We start from the raw sequence: 19779 nt of genomic DNA, 5'->3' as shown, positions 1-19779 counted from the left end.
CCGAAGGCTGGGGGAGTACTGTGATCCTCATAGGCCCATTCTGGCCTTCTCAGGTTTGGTTTCCCTTACTCAGGTCTCACCTTGTTGTTCCACCATGGATATTGGATCTGGTGCCGGATCTGCTTTCACATCCCTTGGGGATTCCTCATCCAGATCTGGACCGTCTGAAGCTCACTGCTTGGCTGCACCAGTTCCCAGTCCATCTTCTCCCATTAAATCCACTCTTGTGGCGGCTCATAAATCATCCACCAGGAAAGTTTATCATAGTAAATGGAAACGTTTTTCTATCTGTGCCATGGAGTGTTTTTTTGGACCCTTTCACTGCAGCACTTTCAGCGGTCTTAGATTTCTTAGCTAGCATTTTTCGTTATGGTGCTAATTCCTCTACAGTGAAAGTTAAGCTAGCCGCCATTTCTAACTTTCATGTTGGGGTAGACATATCTTTGCTGGCTTCGGCTAAACTTTGTAAGACCTTCCTCAAAGGTGCCTTTCTTCTCAGACCTCCGGTTGAGGACCCCTTCCCTCCATGGGATCTTACTTTGTTATTGCAGGCAGTGGTTGCTCCCCCTTTGAGCCTGCGGTATCTGTGGATCCTCAATTTTTGACCTGGAAAACTGCCTTTTTGGTTGCCATTACATCTGCTAGAAAGGGTGTCAGAGCTTCAAGCTCTTTCTATCAAAACCCCTTACATGATCTTTCACAAAAGTAGAGTATCGCTATGCACTAATCCGTCCTTCCTTCCCAAGGTAGCTTCGGAAGTCAGTATAAATCAGATCATTCATTTACCAGTATTTTTTCTGAACTACCAGAACCAAGGAGAATACAAATTGCATTTACTGGATGTGCATAGGCAGTTGAGGTTTTATCTGCATAGGACTAAACCTTTCCGTAAGTCTGATCAGCTTTTTGTGTCCTATGCCAAGCTCTTCTTTGGTAAATTTGTTACAAAAGTGACTATTGCTCGCTGGATTTCGCAATGCATTGGCCAGGTTTATTCAGATAGAGGTTTGTCTCTTCGAGGAAAAGTGAAGGCTCATTCAACCCGATCTATGGCTACGTCAGTGGCCTTTTGGTCTAGGGTCTCTCTGGATGATATTTATTCAGCTGATACTTGGGCCTCATCTCATACCTTTATCTCTTATTATAAACTGGATTTGGTCTCTAGGATTAGAGCATCCTTTGGCTCTGCGGTGCTCCGGAATATCCTTCCATGAGGGCCTCCCAAGAGTTGGGTAGCTGAGAACTCTGTCCCACAGGTTGAAGATCAAATGATGTAAACTACTTCAAATAAAGAAGTTATGTACTCACCATAACGTTCCATCTGAGTAGTTCTATTTCATTTGTCTTCAACCGTCCTGGCCCCCCCAACCTTATCCTTCGGGATTTGACACGTCCTTTGTACCAGACAGCTGTTGCTGGGATCGTTGGTTCTGTTAGGGCTAAAGCTCTTTTGTGATGTTGGTGTTGGAGGATAAGGTGTTATTAGGTCTGGTATCTGTTATATGTTAGGCAGCAAACTCGATGTGAAGGGAGACAGTGGCGTTATGGGTAAGGGGAGGAGCTTGGAGCCATAGCTGGAAAAAGCGGCCCATGTCTGATCTGAAGGGAGACTGTGGCGTTATGGGTAAGGGGAGGAGCATGGAGCTCGGAGCCGTAGCTGGAAAAAAAGTGGCCCATGTTTGAACCGATATGGATCCGAAGACCCACAGGTTGAAGAGAAATGAAGTAGAACTACTCAGATGGAACGTTATGGTGAGTACATAACTTCTTTATATCACTTGTAGTATATCCAGTCATTGTCAAACATTACATAACTAATTCAGATCCTGCCTTCTTTAAACCTTGTTCCTCCTCTGCATGTATTGATCTCACACCACTTTTTCCTTTGTAATTTGCTCCTACTCTTTTCTTAAAGATCCCAATGCCAGTTGTTTTGATCTCTTACTATATTCACTAGTTCTAGTGCAGTTGGTTTAGACATTTGATTTCCATTTTCTAGTAATTGCTTTTTGGCAGCCATTATAATTAGACTCAGCAAGGCCTTATTATGTCCAGATAATTCTGATTCTGTATCATAGCTCAAAAAATCATTTCCTTAGTTTCACCAATTTGCTCACCCAGCACCTCCGACAGAGCAGTTTGCAGGGAATCTTTCAAGTCTGCCAACTCATTACACACCCAGAATATGTTCACAGTCACCTCTTTCTTCCACAGCACACCTCCAACATTTGCTGTCTACCTGAGAAAAAATTATTTGGAGTCTACTTGGGATATAAAAATATCTATGTGAACACTCCAAGCAAAGGCCGTAAATCCTTTAGACTTTGTTGCATGTATGGGGACATAATAAATCCCCCCATTGTTTGTGAATTAATTGTCCAATCTCTCTTCCCAATCCTTTCTACCCTCCTCTGATTCTTATAGTAATCATGCAGTATTTTATGTGCTCTACTAATTATTCCTTTCTTAACAGCCACTTCTGTTCTCAATTCTACTGAACACTGTAACAGTGCTGTAATTTCGTTTTGGGACCCCCCTTTTTCTTTCTCTTTGCCTATACTCTTTCAGTCCTTGATAGGGAAGGGAATCTGTCACCTGCAGTCCAAGTAAGTTCTTGGCATAATTCCATTCTGTTACCTTTCCCCCTCTCGTTATTTGCTCCCAATACCTTGGTTCCTTTATTTTATTTATTTTATATTTGTTGACTGGGAAAAGTCTGACTGAGCAACAGAACAGCCCTTTTTCAGCAGAGGCCAGGGGAAAAAAGCTCCAGGAACATCGTATAATACAATAAAAACAATTACAGATACAATAACATTTTTGCTGATATTTACAACATTATGCAAGTTTTGAATATTTATACATCGTCATTAGTAATGCAGAATATGTGAGAAAATAAAATAGAAATATTCTTACAGTCTTAAAGCATTAGTACTATATAGATATTAGGTACTTTTTAGACATGATTTAAGGGAGGGATACAGGGAGGGAGGGAGAGGTTAAGCTGAGGCATAAATAATTTATTAAAAAGAGACCGGCATGGTTTGCCAACTTTGTCCAGTAAATTCCAGCCCACTCTTGCCTGTTGTCTGTATTCCTAATTGGCTTCATTCTTGTAAACCACCCCTTCCAGATCTTTTATCATTTTTCCTTGCTAGCATCCAAACATACAGAAGGAATGCCATCTGTTCCTGGGACTTTCCTGTGAATTGGTTATGCATCACCATTTTTATCTAGTCTCTCTTCTGTCCTGTTTGTAATTGAGCCTCTTGTACCTGTAACTTAGGCAGATTTAATTCTTCCGTAAACATTTCCATTTTTACCTCTTCTTGATTTCCATATTTCTCTGCTTTATACAAACTTTCTTGGAATTTTCAAAATATTTCTAATACTTCTACAGGATCCCGTGTTGTCCTTGTTATAGTCTCCCTAACTTGGTGACAGCCCTTTCTACATGTTTATGTGGTGTAGATTTATTATCAAAAAGCAGTTGCTTAACCACTAAATTCATGCATATTATTGAGATAATCCCTTTTTCCTGTTTAGTATCCTGCAGTTGGCCCTCTTCTTGTTCTGTGAGATTCCCCTTATTTTGCAATACTTTAACATGTCAGTCCCTCTAAATAATTTTTGTTGCTTCTTAACCATATCTCTCTCTCTCCTATTTCCACCCTATTTTTAAACTCCTTTAATTTTATCCCACTCCCTGGCTGTATTTTCAGAAGAAATTTCTATCTTCTCTAATAGTGCCTGAATAATTTCCATTACCCATTCCTTAAATTCCTCTCTCATCAGAAAGGTGAGAAAGCTCCAGAGTCTTACAGGATCATAATAAGTTACTAGGCTAATGGATCTAGGTCCCTTACAAGCCTAGCCAAGTTCTTCCTCTTATTTCTGTGATCAGTAACCCCTGTCCAAGAGGGACATGGGTGGAATCCCGGAAGTGAATTTACGGTCACCCATCCAATCATCCAGATTACCTTTGAAGAGGGCCAAAGAGGTGCTCTGTTGGACTTGAAGTGGGAGTCTGTTCCAAAGGTGTGGTAACCTCTGGGAGACAAATCTGTCCCTCCAGCAGGTTGTATTAATGTCACATAATAGGTTACAGTCTTTAGAGAGAGTAACCTGTGTACCATTTGAGTTATGGATGTGCAGTATTTCCAGTAAAGCAGGGTCAGGGATGGCCCTTGTATAATGCAAGGCATCGATCACCTCTGAGTAATCTGTATAAAATAGAATAAAGTGACAGTGATTTCAGACAATCCTCGTAGGAACAATGCTGAAGACCTTGAATTTACCTTGTGGAAGAACCTTTGTGGTTTCTCCAGTTGCTGCAGGTGCTTGGAAAGGTACATACTAAAAGGGGCATTGTACTCCATTATTAGCCTGAGAGGGGAAGAGTACAGAGATTTTATAACTAATTTTTTTCTGGAGGCAATGCCCTTATGAGATGAGCAATATAGAATGCCCTTCTTACCACTGTGGTCACAGGTAAGGTTTCTGTCAACTTGTGTGCCCCCAGGTCTTTCACCACTGACTGCATACTTAAGGTGTTATCGATGTGGTAGTTAGCAGGAACATCGCTTTTACCAAAAGGAATGATGACACATTTTTTTGCATTGAGTTTAAGGCCATGACTTTGGCACCAATCATTTGTTTAAGACCATCTTGTATGATGTTGACATCATTTGACGATTCTATGACCCCTCTAAGTTTGCAGTCATCAGAAAACTTTGTCAGCCCCAGATCTTTAGTTTTTGCTTTTGCTTTGGAAAAATAGATTCCAAACAGTAGGGATCCCAGGACTGATCCCTGTAGAACACCACTGGTTACAGGTCTGCTGTTGGAGGTGGATTCCCTTGGTTTGACTGAGTTCTATCAGTGAACCAGTTAGCAACCCATCTAACGCTATGAGGGTTGATGCCTAGTTGGGTGAGTTTGTGAATGATACCCGAGTGGTGGTATTGTCAAATGTCTTGGCTAAGTCCAGGTAAGCTGTATGCACAAGTTTCCTTTCATCCAGGAAGAAGTCCACCAGGTTTAACTGGCTTGATCTCCCTTTGACAAATCCAAACTGAGTAGGGTTAAGTGTTTGGAGATTACCTATATCTTTGTTGATAAGGTCCATGGTGATTTGCTCCACGGCCTTGCAGATGAGGCTGTTCAGGCTAATAGGTTTATAGTTCCGAGGGTCAGTGAAGCACCACTTTTGTGCAAGGGAATAACAGTGGCCGTTTTCCATTCACATGATATGAAGCTGGTGCTTAGACTGTGAATGAAAAGAGCACCCAGTGGTGTTGCTAATGCCTGTTGGAGATCATGTGTGGGACACAGCTTTAGATGTTAACAGATCGCATACTTGCTGTGTTTTTGGCCTTAGAGAAGGCATTTATGACTTGTTGATTAGAGATGCAAGGTAGGGATGTCATGATGTACGTGTGGGGACCGGGAGTGAAGTTTTCACAGAACCTGTCAGCCAAAAACGTAACCATGTCGACAGGCTCAGTATATGTGGTATCATTAACTACCAGTTTGGCAAAAATCTGGGCCTTTCCTTTTAGATTATGGATGTAACTATAGAATGCCTTGTGGTCCTCCTTTGTTGAGGAAGCTAATTTGAACTTGTAGTTTGCTCTGGAGAGCTTCATAGCAGTGCAGTGTCTTTCGGCTTCTCCCATTGGGGGTCACCACAGTGGATCGCTGGTCCGGAGATTGACTGACAGTGGGGATTTTACTGTGTCGAGTTGCCAGCCCAATGCCCAGCCTTCACAGAAAACATGCGCACACAGACGCACATCCCTAAGGTATGTCTTTAAAACTCACTCAACTGCTGAGAGGACATGCATACTGTGCACAGAAGACGCTCTGGCCAAAAGTAGAACTGAAGAGCCTCTTGCTGTGAGGCAACAACAGTAACTGCTACACCACCACAGTCTTACTTGCATGTTGAAGCTGAGGGAGGGAGTGTTTCCAGTTTAGGAGGCTTTGGTCCCTCTTACTCTTAGACAGCAATTTCTTCCTCCTATTGTAAAGCCTGTTAATGGCAGTTGTCCACCAGGCAGGTTTGTTCTTCTTTGAGGAGCTTGTTTTGGTCCTGTCAGGCAAGGCTGAGTCAGTGCAGGTAGACAGGTGTTTGTATAGTACATTGGTGTAGAGCTCTGCATAGTTGCCTGTTTCATCTGAGGGAGGAGATACAGTGAAGCTATTTATACCATCCCACAAAAGGTTCTAACCTACTTTGGAAAAGTTTTTTTAGTTTAGTTGCTGCTGGGGGGGGGGGGGTGTCCGATATGATGGTTACTTCAAATGAGTCTAATTTATGGTCAGATCGCTCCATGGAGGACCTCACAGTGAGGGTACTACAGTGGTCTGCCTTTTTGGCAAGCACCAGATCCAGGACATTGGCACCTCTTGGGGTGTTAAACAGCAGGTCCCAGGGTATTGTAGGTAATGAAGCTGAGGAACCTTTAGGCAAGTGAGTTTGAGCACAAGTAATTTACACAGTCAATGGATGGATAGTTAGTCACCCAAAACCATGGTACTGTGATATATCTTGATGGACTCAAGTAGATCCAAATAGGCAGAGTGGATGTTTTAATTTATGGAAGGGGTCCTGTAGCTGGCAATGAGTTGAATAGGTGTCCTGCCAACAGTTAATTGCACCTGAAGTGTCTCTGGGGAATAGTACTGTTTAACCAATCTAGGGTTGTATTTATCTTTAGTATCCCAATTACACTTAAAAACAAGTGAAAAAAATTTACTTTTTAACATGCAAAGAAAACCATTCAGTATTGAACAATACTACTAAGAAAAAAAAAGTTTTAGGTCTGAGTGTGTGAAAGGAGGTGTAACACAGTATGGTTGGGGTGCTCTCCACAGCCTTGAACCAGGTGTCCCTGACTGCACAAATGTCTATGTCCTCAAGATGACAGTTTCCAGTGAGTGCAGTTTCATGTTGAGACTCCTAGCATTGAGCAGCATAACCTTGAGGTTGTTTTTAGACATAATTTTTACGTTGGGAATTTTGTCCTTGAGACACTGCCTAAAAAGGTACTGTGGGGGTGTTGAACCTTAGCAGTAGCTGAAATCCCAGGAGTAACAGATGAAAACCATCTCTGGCAAAGCATTAAGGTCTATTGATCATACCATCCCAGGATAACAGATAGTGGATCCCCTTAGAGTGACATCAGAAGCTAAGCCAATTATTGAAGTCCGTCATTTTCTGTTTGTGTTGAGGCATCTTCCTAGGTGAAGGTAAAATGCTGCTTAAGGCTAGGGACATACCTTCCTGAGACATGGTCCAAAAGCTCAGTTATGTCTATCTATGGACTATGATGGAGTCGAGTTGAGTGCATGTGTGATATGGTGTATCCTGGCATTTGACAGACAGCTGAAAGTGACTTTTTCGTTATCTAGCCTGGTGAAAGGGATATCAGTGTGTCTCATGATGGAATCACCTTATGACTAATATGTTTGTGTTTTGCTTTAAAAGTTTGACCTGTGAGACAGTGGTGTGAGCGCTATTGTGTGTAATGAGTTCTGCAGAGATGTATTTTTATTTTAGTTATTATTGGTGCATGATCTGAAGTAGTTATTGGGTGTGTATCAAGACAAGACCTTCAATTAAATGCACTTGTTCCTGTGAAATGTAGATTCTGTCTAGCCTAGCCCAGTTTTTGTATCTTGGAGAATGTATACATTCATTCTGAACTCCCAGTACTGAATTCACATCTTCCATTCTATCCCAAATATTTTCATAAAGTTCTATAAAAATCTGCCCTCTTTTGTTATATTTTCACTTCTGGTCCCCCAGACATATCTTCACTGTTGCAAATCAAATTCCAGTCCTCATCTATAAGTAATATTCCTTGCTGAAAGATTATTTCTTCCAAAATTTTCTTAAGCTCAATTATAGCAATTTTTGATGGAATATAAACACATGCCAGTATAATCCTCCTCCCTTGCCAGTAGCCCCTTAGTACTTCAAATCTACCATTATTGTCTTCTTAATCCTGTTTTGTTATTGTTGGTGCTCCTCTTGCAATTAATATTAGTACTCCTCTCTTCCTTGCCAGAGGTATTCTGCTGAAAACGTTCTTTATCAAGTTCACATGTTCATTTCTTTCCAAGTCTCTCTCCTGTAGCATAGTTATTTGCACTCTACATTTTTTAATGTAGTTCTCTACTCTCTTTTTTTGTATTCATCTGTGAGACCATTAACATTTAATGACATAGAAAGCATCATATTCATGAGAAATTATTATTCTCACCTTTTATGTATAATGGCTTTTTTGATAAATGTCCTCCAGCTATACTCTGTCGCATATCGTCTACTCAGAGGCGATCTCTGCTTAACATACAAGGCCATGGCAAACCCAGAGCTGTTGGACATGCTATACTTAAAGAAATCCCAATCCCTCAGAGCCACACGCTCCAGGGATCTAAACCTTGTCATTACCATAAACAAAACATGCTGGAGGGATAAGTTCCTGACCCAGAGACTCCCCAGACTCTGGAATAGATTGCACATACATGTCAAGCAGATTGCCTCTTTGGCCCTCTTCAAAAGGAACCTTGACGATTGGATGGGAGAATCACGTCAGTCGCCCTGCTAGACAGGGGTCCAGGGAAGTAAATAGTGTGGGAAGAAATAGCCAGGGAATTGTTATAGCTAGGCTTGTATAGGCCCTAGGGCTGATAGCCTAGTACCAACCTATGTCTCGTTTCAGCTTTTGTTATATGCATGTACTCTTTGCCAGATTATTTTTTATACAGTTTCTTGTCGTCTCCAGTTGAATCTGTCACCACTTACAGAAGCTTTTTGTTTTATTGAAAATCATCAAACAAAAATATACATACACACCCAATACCCCCCTAAAACCTATTAACTTAATAACATAGAAAACTATGTACATTTTCAAATATTGAAGTTCTACCCTCCTAATAAGAACAAATGTTCCAAACAGCCACACACACAATCTCGAGCTAACCTAAAAGAAAGGTCCATGCTAAAACTCATGGTATAGCATGTTATTCTAAGTGATGTTTGTTTTTGTCTTAATCTTAATAGCTCTCAGCTGGGAAAACACTTGAATACTTTCAGAAAACTTTTTTCTCTAAGCCATTTCTCTTTTTCAGATTGTTTGCTAGAGACATGAGAAACAGACTCAGAACTGTTTTCTAGATAAAAAAAGCTTTATAATAAATATTATATTTCATTTACTTGCTTTCTTTTAAAGCTTGTTACTGGATTAAGCTAATGGCCTTAACCCAGCCATTTCCCTATGCATGAATGAGAAACAGCACACTGTTTCTTTTGTCTTGCTCTTTAAATCAGATTTTTGTATTGCAGTGTCTACATTTCTTAAAACTGAACTAGGAGAAAGACAAAAGAAAAGCACCTGTTTACATTAGTATCCCATTTACACTTAACAAGTGAAAAACTTAACTTTTTAACATGTAAAGAAAACCATTCAGTATTGAACAATACTACTAAGAAAAAAATTGTTTTACTTACAGTTCTCTCTCCTCTTCCCCTCTTCTAAGTAGCTTTCTGAACATTAATGACATGAAGTAGGGCATATGCTTTAGAGTCCCCTACAAGTTTAACAAAGTCCAAGAAAGTCCAGTATTTCCAGATTTTCTTTTTATTCCTGTTCATTTCCATCCCCCAAACCCTGTCTCTGCTTAATTTCCAGCGTACGCTTGATTCTTGTAGTCAACTCTTGTGCTCCTCCCAGGCATTTTCTGTTGAAAAGCTGGAAAACGTTTCACTGATGAGTCTCCCTGTGGTCTTCATTACAATAGGAACAAGAAGCAGAATTTCCTGTTTCACAGCTCACATTTTGCTGGACAAACTTTTGTATTTCTTCCTTAGCTAGTACTTCATCATAAAATGATTTTGTTCATCCAGGGAAAATGTAGCTGTTTACAGAAGTTTGAATCTCAGGCCTGCTTCACAACACTCCCTGAATAATGGAATAAATTTACTCCTATTCTGCCTGGTGTGCAATGAGTAGTCATTCTCCACAAACTCTCTGCTGTCTCCTACTTTGTTTGTCCTTTTGCCACAATTTAATCAGAATCAACTCCCTTTGCTGGAGAGATTGCATCTTTACTATAAAAGGTCTAGGTTGTTTTCTCATAGCCAGGTTAGGAGCATACACACAATGTGCCCTTTCAATTTTAACAATTCCTGTTGTGCAATATCAGTCCGGTTGCTTATTTGTGCTTTCATAAAATTAATAGTCTGTTCCTTCCAGCTTCTCTGGTACAGCAGAAAATCTCAGATTGTCTGTTTAAACTTTCTTCCATTTTTTCCAGTCTTTTATTATTTGAGTTGATGTACTCCATTAGTGTTTTATTTAATTTAGTGAAGTCTATGTGCAGTTTCTTTATACTTTCCTCTAGGTTACTGAAAGTCGCATGGAGTTTGCACTGATTTTTGAACAGCAGCTACAGTATTTTCCCAGTGTTTTTTGTTTTTTTACCTGATTTTCCTTCAGGTCCTCTGTATTTCTTTTTTCCTGGCATCCATGCAGTGCATTTACTAGTCAGTTACTGAAATTTACCCAGAAATCTAGGTCCACTGGCTTCCTGTGCTGAATTTTTCACACTAGGAAAGCTAGAGTTAATCTGTTACTCCATGTGCAGCCATGTTGGAAGTCCTCCCTACTATGCTTGTGTGTGCAGATGTCCCGCCGAAAACCAGGCATCTTTCCCCTGCAGTTAAGGATTCCTGATATGAATGCCGGGATTTTACTCCTTCATTAATGCTTTAGTAGCTTTAAAGCCTCCTCAGGGGGGTCTCTGTGTCTGCCCCTGCCTGGTCTTACACTTCTTTTAAAAGGCCCTAGGAGCAGCATTCCTCTGGTGAGGATCAGGACTCTGTGGAAGAGTCATTAGCCCACTCTTCCTAAATCACTTCCCCCTTGGATTATGGTTCAAAGGAGGAGGAGGATTGTATTAGTGCAGATCCTCTTTTGGAGGGATCTCCTTGGATATGATGGAGTTCTTTAAGTGGGATTGTTGTCTAGTTTTTTATATCAAGAAGAGGTATTATGAGCTCCTTCGGATGGAGTCTCTTAAATCTTCTGCTGTTTCCCCTATTCTGGCTGCCCTCCTGGATACATTGTCAGCAGCTTCTATGGCCCTGATTCTCAGGCCTCTGCTCACAATAATCCTGCAGATTTTACAAGGTGCCTGATGAATGTAATTTTTTGTATAAATCTCCTCCTGCTGATCCGTCTGTACTGTCTGTGTTTTAGGTAATGTCCGCCAACCTTTTAACCTCTACCAAGCTGCTTCCTTCAGATAAGGATAGTAGGGCCATAAAAAGGCTGGTAAAAAATGTTTATATTGCTGCTGGTTTACCTTTTCTCAGGTTATTTATGATTTCCCCGACATTGAGGGGAAGGCTTCTGCCCTTTCCTATATGGGTTCCACTACTGAAGTTACCCACCATTCTGTTAGCTGCCGTTATGATGCTGTTGATACATCCAGGGCTGATACATTTGGTACTGTTATGAGGTATTACTCATGGCTTCATCTTCAGGCTTTGGCTGTGACATTAAGGCCAAGCTGTTGGATGCTCCTTTGGATAATAAAAGTCTTTCTGGTGCTGCTACTGCTGCTGAACTTCTCAAGTCTGTTCAGGGTAAGGGCAAGGCCTTGCAGCAGTTAAAACATACTTTTTGTTTTTCCTATTCCAAAGATTATAAGGAATTACCCTTCCAAATCTGCTTATGTTTGGAGTTTCTCCCTTTGCCCAAGGATAAAAATTGTTCTAAACGTGTGCCTACTGCTAAGTCTACGTAAACACCTACTTCCCAGAAACTTTCCTTTCAGGACAAGCTGAATTCTGTTTGACAGTTTGCTTCCCCTTTCCTTCAACTGAGTTCCTTTATCCCTATATCTTTCCCTGTCCCTTACAAACCAGTTGAGCATCACAACAGACTCTTAGGTTCTGCCTGCTATCCCCCAGGGTTATTTTATGGTTTGGAAATCCCTTCTTCCCTTTTTGGGCATCTCTCAACCTCCTTGGTAACAGCCTCCTTTTTTCCCCTGCAGAGGTGCTTCATTTTCATCTGATGCAGGGGACCATTCAAGCCATACCCCCGGCCCAGGTAGGAAGGGGTTTTTACTCCTGAATGTTTCTGGTTCCCAAGAAGGAGGGCGCTTGGAGACCAGTTTTGGACTGTTCCTAGCTGAATACCTTTCTCAAGATTTCTTACTTTCAGATGTTCTCTTCAATCCTTATTTTTCCTTGCTCTTCCCCAGGCCTTTCTGGTCTCTCTGCATCACAAGAATGTCTACCTTTGTATCCCCATCATCCCCTTTTCAGGAAATCTTTACATTTCTCTGTTTCATCCTTCTTGCATTTTCAGTTCGCTACTTTGTCCTTTGGTGTCTCTACTGCCCAAGAGTGTTCAGCAAATGTCTCACTCTTGTTTTGGCTTTTTGCAGGATGAGCAGAGTCAGATCTTTCCTTATCTGGATGATCTGCTGATTCAAGCTTCTTTCCTCGATGCTCTGCTTTAAGATTACAGTTTACTATTTTCTAGTTAGTCTGGGATTCACCATAAACTTTTTAAAATCAGCTCTGATCCCTTCTCAGGATCATGTTTTCCTTGGTTGCAGGATTCAATTCATCCCCATGCCGGCATTTCTGCCTGGCTCAAGGCCATGTGTCTCATTGCTTTTCACAGTTTTCTCTTCTTAGGTTCATAGGTTTTTACTAGGCTAATGGCCCTTGGGCCTTTGCAAGCCTAGCCTTGGATTGCTCTGGCATAGTGCCACATGACCATAGTTCCCAGTGCCTCTGTCGAGTAGAGCAACTGGTGTTATCCCCGGGGTGAATTTTCTGTTTCCCATCCACTCAAGATTTCTCTTGAAGAGGGTCAACGAGGTGCTCTGCTTGACATGTATGAGAAGTTTGTTCCATAGCATGGGCAGTCTCTGGGTCATGAACCTATCCCTCCAGCATGTTCTCTTAATTGTGGTAATGAGGTTGAGGTCTCTGGAGCATGTGGTGTGGAGGGATTGGGATTTCTTTAGATGCAGCATTTCTAACAGAGCTGGGTCAGACATGGCTTTGTAAGTCGAGCAGAGATCACCTCTAAGTAGGCAATATGGGACACAAAATAGTTGTAGTTTTTTGAGTCTGTCCATATAGGACAAGTGTTTAAGGCCTAGGATCCTCTTTGTGAGGTACTTTTGTGGCCTTTCCATTTGTTGCAGGTGTCTAGTGAAGTACATGCCAAGTGGGACATTGTACTCTGATTGGCCTAATGCGGGAAGAGTAGAGGGAGACAATGACCTCTTTCTTCCTGAATGCAAAACCCTTAGTAATGAGATGCGCCATGTAGAAGGACTTTCTGACCAGTGGCAATGTTGTGATCAAAAGAGAAGTTGCTGTCAACCTGTGTTCCCAAATTTCTTATAACACCTTCTGTGTTCAGTGGACTACCACCAATGTGGTAATTCTTGGGAACCATGTTTTTCCCAAAGTGGATGATGACACATTGTTTGGAATTGAGCTTAAGGCCATGGTTTTGACACCAGCCATTGGTCACAGTGAGGCCATTCTGTAGGATGTTAACATCACTTAGGGGTTAATAATAGCTCCCAACTTGCAGTCATCTGCGAACTTGGTCAGCCAGAGTCCCTTCCTGTTGGCTTGGACTTGAGATAAGAGAAAATGTGTTACCACCATGCATTTCACTGGCAAGTCTTGAACCCAGGACCCTGTGCACTACAGTCAGAGCAGTATATCACTATGCCAAATCAGCAGTTAGTCATGGCCAGGGACTTTCTCGGGGCCTTTGTATTTATGGCTTCCACCATTCCCATGCTTCCTCTGGCCAGGCAACCTATGAGAAGGCTACAGTGGTACCTCATGTCAGTGTGACTTAAACTCTACCATCCCTGGGCTTCCCTTTCATCTCTTGTCTCAGACTTGAGCTTTAGTGATTGATTCATCAACTCGCTCTCAAATCAGGGCTTCTTTTCCATGCTCCAGCCCTGACTGGAGCTCTTTACAGATGCCTCAGACAGGGGATGGAGAGACTCCTTTGGCCCTGTTAAGGTTCAGAGTGTATGGCCCCTGCATCAGAGGTCGCACCTCAGCTCAGAGAAGATGAAGGCCCTACTTCTAGCTCTTCATACTTTTCATAGACAGCACCACGGTTATGTGGTATGTCAACAATTGGGGGGGGATGTACAAGGTCTTATCTTCCTTGCAGATGAGCTCTTCAGGTCTGGGATCTAGCTGTCTAGTATTAAACTACTCTTCAGGTAGCTTACATTCCCTCAGTGTACAATCCAGTGGCAGACTCTGAGCAGGTCCAGCACACAAGCGTGCAAATGGATGCTTTACAGAGACTTGTTCCTGGGCAATGTCCATTGGTAGTGTATTTGTGCCCCCCCCCCCCCCCGGACTTTTCTTTCTTGACCTCCTGGCTGAGGGGTGGTTCTTTTTCTCATTCTGGATGTACATGTTCTTCAGTATTTCTCTAAACATATTCTGTTACTCTTGAGGCTTTTTCAGTTCTGAATGTATGTATACATACATCAGCGTTATGCCTTACACCTTGTGCTGGGAATGCACGTGTAATGTACGGCACCTGTAAGTACTAAAGGCTTCAGTATACTGGCCAGACATTGGGCTAGCCTTGGCAGGATATCCCTTAAGTTGGGAATACTGCAACAGTGAAGAGAAGGACATTTACTGTTACGGTAAGAGTTTACACAACTGTTCTTTCCACAGTACTCTTTCATCCAACCAGGGTACAGTGTACCTTTCAGCATGTACAGCCAGGCACTTGAAACAGTTTGAATGACCACAGAAGTTTCACACAAAGCAAATACAGGGAGTAAGCAACCAATCTTATGTGGACCATATCAGTCTGTGCCTATCCTACACTGCATATTGCAAAGCAAACAGCATCAGAAATTCTCATTCTATGGACTTGAACCTTATGTGTGAGATAAACAGGACGTGTTGGAGGGACAGGTATGTCTCAAAGATTACCCCTTCTTTGGAACAGACTTCCCATCCGTGTGACCAATAATTTTCAAACTTAACTTGGACCAATGAATGGGAAATTGCAAATTTGCCCCTAGTTTGGCACTTAAGTAGCTAATGGACAGGTGCAGTCTGTGAACACTTGATGTGTAAAAGCCTGCATTGTAACTCATAAAATTTGTTGGGTATTGATATCAGCAATATTTTGGAAAATTTGGGGTAAGCTTCCTTAGGTTTAAAATAGCTGTTGAGCCAATAGCCTAGTTATAACCACCTTTGTACCAAGTCTGTCCTTCCGTGGCAAGGATTTATGGCTTGAAGAGCCCACTCTGCATACCCGCTCAAGGGCTTCCACTGCATATTTTTTCAAGGTTAGGCTAGGAGAGTCAAGAGAAGAGGGAACAGAATGACAGTTTGGAGAGTCAAGAGAAGAGGGAACAGAATGACAGTTTGGAGAGTCAAGAGAAGAGGGAACAGAATGACAGTTTGGAGAGTCAAGAGAAGAGGGAACAGAATGACAGTTTGGAGAGTCAAGAGAAGAGGGAACAGAATGACAGTTTGCTTGTACTGCTGCAGTGAGTATATGTTGATCCATTTACAGTAAGGATGTAGGGACAACTGTCCCTTCTTGCAACACTGACCCTTTTGTTGTTAGATCTGCTGTTTAGTACCCCATATAATAGTACTTCCACACTCAAAAACACAGTGGCTGTATGCAAGTGTCCGAGTCCAAGTTTTCATTACTTTATCTCTGTAATAATCTGTGTGCTGTGCTTAGAAATTGGTGCTCACGTTTTAGTTATTCATTGTACTCTGTTTATGCCTTTTGCATGAGAACATTATAAAAAAAGATCCTTTGCAATAGCAGGTTTGTCCATTTGTCAGATGAGTAAAGTACAAAGTAATAATAGGTTATTTGCAGTTGATGGTTTGAATGAGTGTAAGAAAATGCTAAGACTTTCAGCTGTAGTGCATTTAGTATGCTTTTAGAATTGCTTTGTAATCTGTTTGTACTTAGCTTAGAGTGGATGAAGAACCTGAACAAATGCTCGAGCCTGAGCAGGAAAAAAAACAGGGCCTGAGTTTGGACAGAGATTCCCCTGACCTTAAAACTGAAAGAATCATAGAGCAGAATGGCGAAAAGGATGCTGAGCCTGTGCATAAAAATGCAGATCATTTTTCTGCAAATGAAAGCATTGACATCTGTAAGATAAAAGAAGCTGTCGTGGAGTCATTTTTAGAAGGTAAGTTGTATTTGCCATGCATGTGAGACTGGGGTTGGAATTGTTTATTTTGGTTATCCTTACAGCTGCTGCCTTATTTTGGTGATTCATGGTAGGTGTGCCTTGCTAGTAGTGTTGTCCCTCAAAGTAGTTAAATTAGCCAGTCATGTGGACAGTAATGGTTGTATGAGAGAGTCTCGTCATTTTATGCTCATTTTAAAAGCAATGAAACCATGTACCATAAAAAAAGGCTAACAGTAAAATGAATCACTTTATCCACCAAGTGAGCACTGGTACAACAATACTTCAGCCGGCAACATTTCATGACAAGTGAGCACTGGTACAACAGTACTTCAGCTGGGGACATCTCGTGACAGGTGAGAACTGGCACAACAGTACTTCAGCTGGGGACATCTCGTGACAAGTGAGCACTGGCACAACAGTACTTCAGCTGGCGACATTTCGTGACAAGTGAGCACTGGTAAAACAGTACTTCAGCTGGGGACATCTCGTGACAAGTGAGAACTGGTACAACAGTACTTCAGCTGGGGACATCTCATGACAAGTGAGCACTGCTACAACAGTAATTCAGCTGGGGACATCTCGTGACAAGTGAGAACTGGTACAACAGTAATTCAGCTGGGGACATCTCGTGACAAGTGAGAACTGGTACAACAGTACTTCAGCTGGGGACATCTCATGACAAGTGAGCACTGCTACAACAGTAATTCAGCTGGGGACATCTCGTGACAAGTGAGAACTGGTACAACAGTAATTCAGCTGGGGACATCTCGTGACAAGTGAGAACTGGTACAACAGTACTTCAGCTGGGAACATCTCATGACAAGTGAGCACTGGTACAGCAGTACTTCAGCTGGGGACATCTCATGACAAGTGAGTACTGTTTTACAACAGTACTTCAGCTGGGGACATCTCATGACAAGTGAGCACTGGTACAACAGTACTTCAGCTGGGGACATCTCATGACAAGTGAGCACTGGTACAGCAGTACTTCAGCTGGGGACATCTCATGACAAGTGAGCACTGGTACAACAGTACTTCAGCTGGGGACATCTCATGACAAGTGAGCACCGGTACAACAGTACTTCAGCTGGGGACATCTCATGACAAGTGAGCACCGGTACAACAGTACTTCAGCTGGGGACATCTCATGACAAGTGAGCACCGGTACAACAGTACTTCAGCTGTCGACATCTCATGATTGCCATTTTATTTCATTCACTGCTATAACTCTGACCCACAAAACTTAAAACACCATTTTTCTTTTGAGAATGTTGATCTTTTCCTTGCAAATGTCTCTGTGCAGCAACATATACCTGGAAGACTGACATGTACACTGTAGTATGTAGTCATGGGTAAAACCTCAGAAAATCCCTTACCCATTTCCAGAGACAGACATACAACCAGAATCCGGCAACATGGTAATATTTCCGCAACAAGCATGTAAGATTTTTTTTTTTGAGTGAGTTGGTCCCTGTTAGTTTGTAGCCTGTTTTCAGTGGAGACCCAATATGGTATTTTCTCTCTCTTTAATGCATACTTGTTATGCCTCCTGCTGCCCTCCCACCATCATTTCTCACATCTTTCCATGAACAAACTGTCCCTCCCACACAGACATTTAGGATTAGAGCCAATCATCTTGTTTTCATCATTGGAGATAATTTAGCCAGTCATCTCCTGGGGGTTCATGTACTGTATTCTTAGCACGAATCTCCCCAGCATAAAATTGCAACCCATGATGCTGTCTTCTGTACTTGCACCCCACTCTGGTTGCAGCATCATGTCTTGTTTGGCACACCCCCTGTCACAGTCCAATTGCTGCTGGCACATGCCTTGCACCTAGCCTTAAGTGTTGGTACAGCAGTAGGCCTGTCTGCCTATTGCCAGTCAGCACCCTAGCCACATGTTAAACTTTGGTCAGCTGGATTGCAGACAGGGTTTTATTCTTTTACAAAACAGTACTGGACCTCAAACTGTAGTTACTTTTGTCCAGGGCATGAGGGATAGTCTTCTGGTAAGTGCCATGCATTTCCAGCAATCACATAAGCTACCACCAGTTCAAATATATTAAATTTCAGGTTGAAGTCTTTTGTGAAAGATGGCCCTTCAAAGGTACAGCATCCCCAAATGTTGCAGTGTATTGTCAGTATCAAACTTTGAATCCAAACTTCTGTATTGGAATAGCATCTCCTTAGCTTGTGATGAAAGATGGATGTTTTGCTTCTTGAATCACTGACTTGCATGAGAGCCAATACTGGGTTTTATAGTTCTGTACACCCACTGCTAGTTATGGAAATGTTTTATGTCAAGCACTCTGTTATGAGGCCATTGACGAGGGGAAGGTGGTCCACACAGCCTACCTGGACCTTGCAAAAGCCTTCGATACAATACCCCACTCGGGCATTATAGATAAGCTCACCAGCTTAAATATAAACCCCTATGTCACTAGATGGATTGCAAACTGGCTCAAGGACAGAACCCACATGGTTAGAATTGCTGGAGCCATGTCAGACTCAAAACCAGTTACAAGTGGCGTCCCACAAGGCTCAGTCCTGGGACCTCTCTTGTTCGGTATATATTTCTCGGAGGTACAGGCCAACACGGAAGGACTGTGGCTGACCAAGTTCGCAGACGACTGCAAACTGGGCGCCATAATAGACTCTCCTGCTGACACAAACATCCTCCAAAAGGGCCTCATAGAAACAGACAACTGGTGCCAGAGCCATGGCCTCAAGCTAAATGCCAAAAAGTGTATAGTCATCCCCTTTGGCAAAAACAAAGTGCCCACAAATTACCACATAGGTGGTAATCCATCAAGTACAGAAGTAATTAGGGACCTGGGGACCCAAGTTGATAGCAATCTGTCATTTGACAACCACGTGGCCAAAGTGGTTAGAAAAACATTTTATATAGCCCACCTAATGATGAAGAGATTCACATCTAGATCAGGGGAGGTCATCGTGCCTCTTTACTCATCCCTCATCAGGCCCATAATTGAGTACAATGCCCCTTTTGGGATGTACCTTACCAGACACCTGCAGCAACTGGAAAGACCCCAAAAGTACCTCACCAAGAGGATCAAAGGGCTCAAACAGATGCCATATGCTGCCCGGTTAAAGAAACTCCAGCTCTACTCAGTGGCATACCGCCTGTTCAGAGGTGATCTGTGCCTGACGTATAAAGCCATGGACATGCTGCACCTCATAAAATCCAAATCCCATTGAGCTACGCGCTTGAGAGACTTGAACCTCAGCACTGAAATAAATAGGACATGCTGGAGGGACAGATTCATAACCCAGAGGCTCCCTTCACTCTGGAATAAAATCCCAGTCCAGGTTAGGCAGAGTCCCTCATTGACTCTCTTCAAGAGGAATCTTGAGTGGATGGGAGATCGTAGGTTTACCCCGGGTATCACTTCTGTGTTACTGTTAGACAAGAGGCACAGTATACTAACCTCGAAAAAGGGCATAGCAAAATAAATTTAAAATGGGTGGTGAAAGCCAAACACAT

General features: G+C 42.2%; 1 protein-coding gene across 7 annotated transcripts in view; it reads left to right on the top strand.

Moving 5' to 3' along the window:
- Positions 1-19779, top strand: part of EIF4G3 (eukaryotic translation initiation factor 4 gamma 3) — a 3593176-nt gene that overhangs the window by 1513115 nt on the left and 2060282 nt on the right. For all 7 annotated transcript variants that reach the window (XM_044063163.1, XM_044063168.1, XM_044063165.1 and 4 more), the window contains one exon: positions 16044-16269. In XM_044063163.1, the coding sequence (XP_043919098.1) occupies positions 16044-16269 (226 nt within the window). The remainder of the gene's footprint in view (positions 1-16043; positions 16270-19779) is intronic.

Source organism: Protopterus annectens, chromosome 2.part1, assembly GCF_019279795.1.
Source record: "Protopterus annectens isolate FY-2018-M chromosome 2.part1, PAN1.0, whole genome shotgun sequence".
NCBI classification, from domain to species: Eukaryota; Metazoa; Chordata; order Ceratodontiformes; family Protopteridae; genus Protopterus; species Protopterus annectens.
The sequence above is the reverse complement of the archived record's forward strand: the minus strand, read 5'-3'. Positions and strand labels throughout refer to the sequence as shown.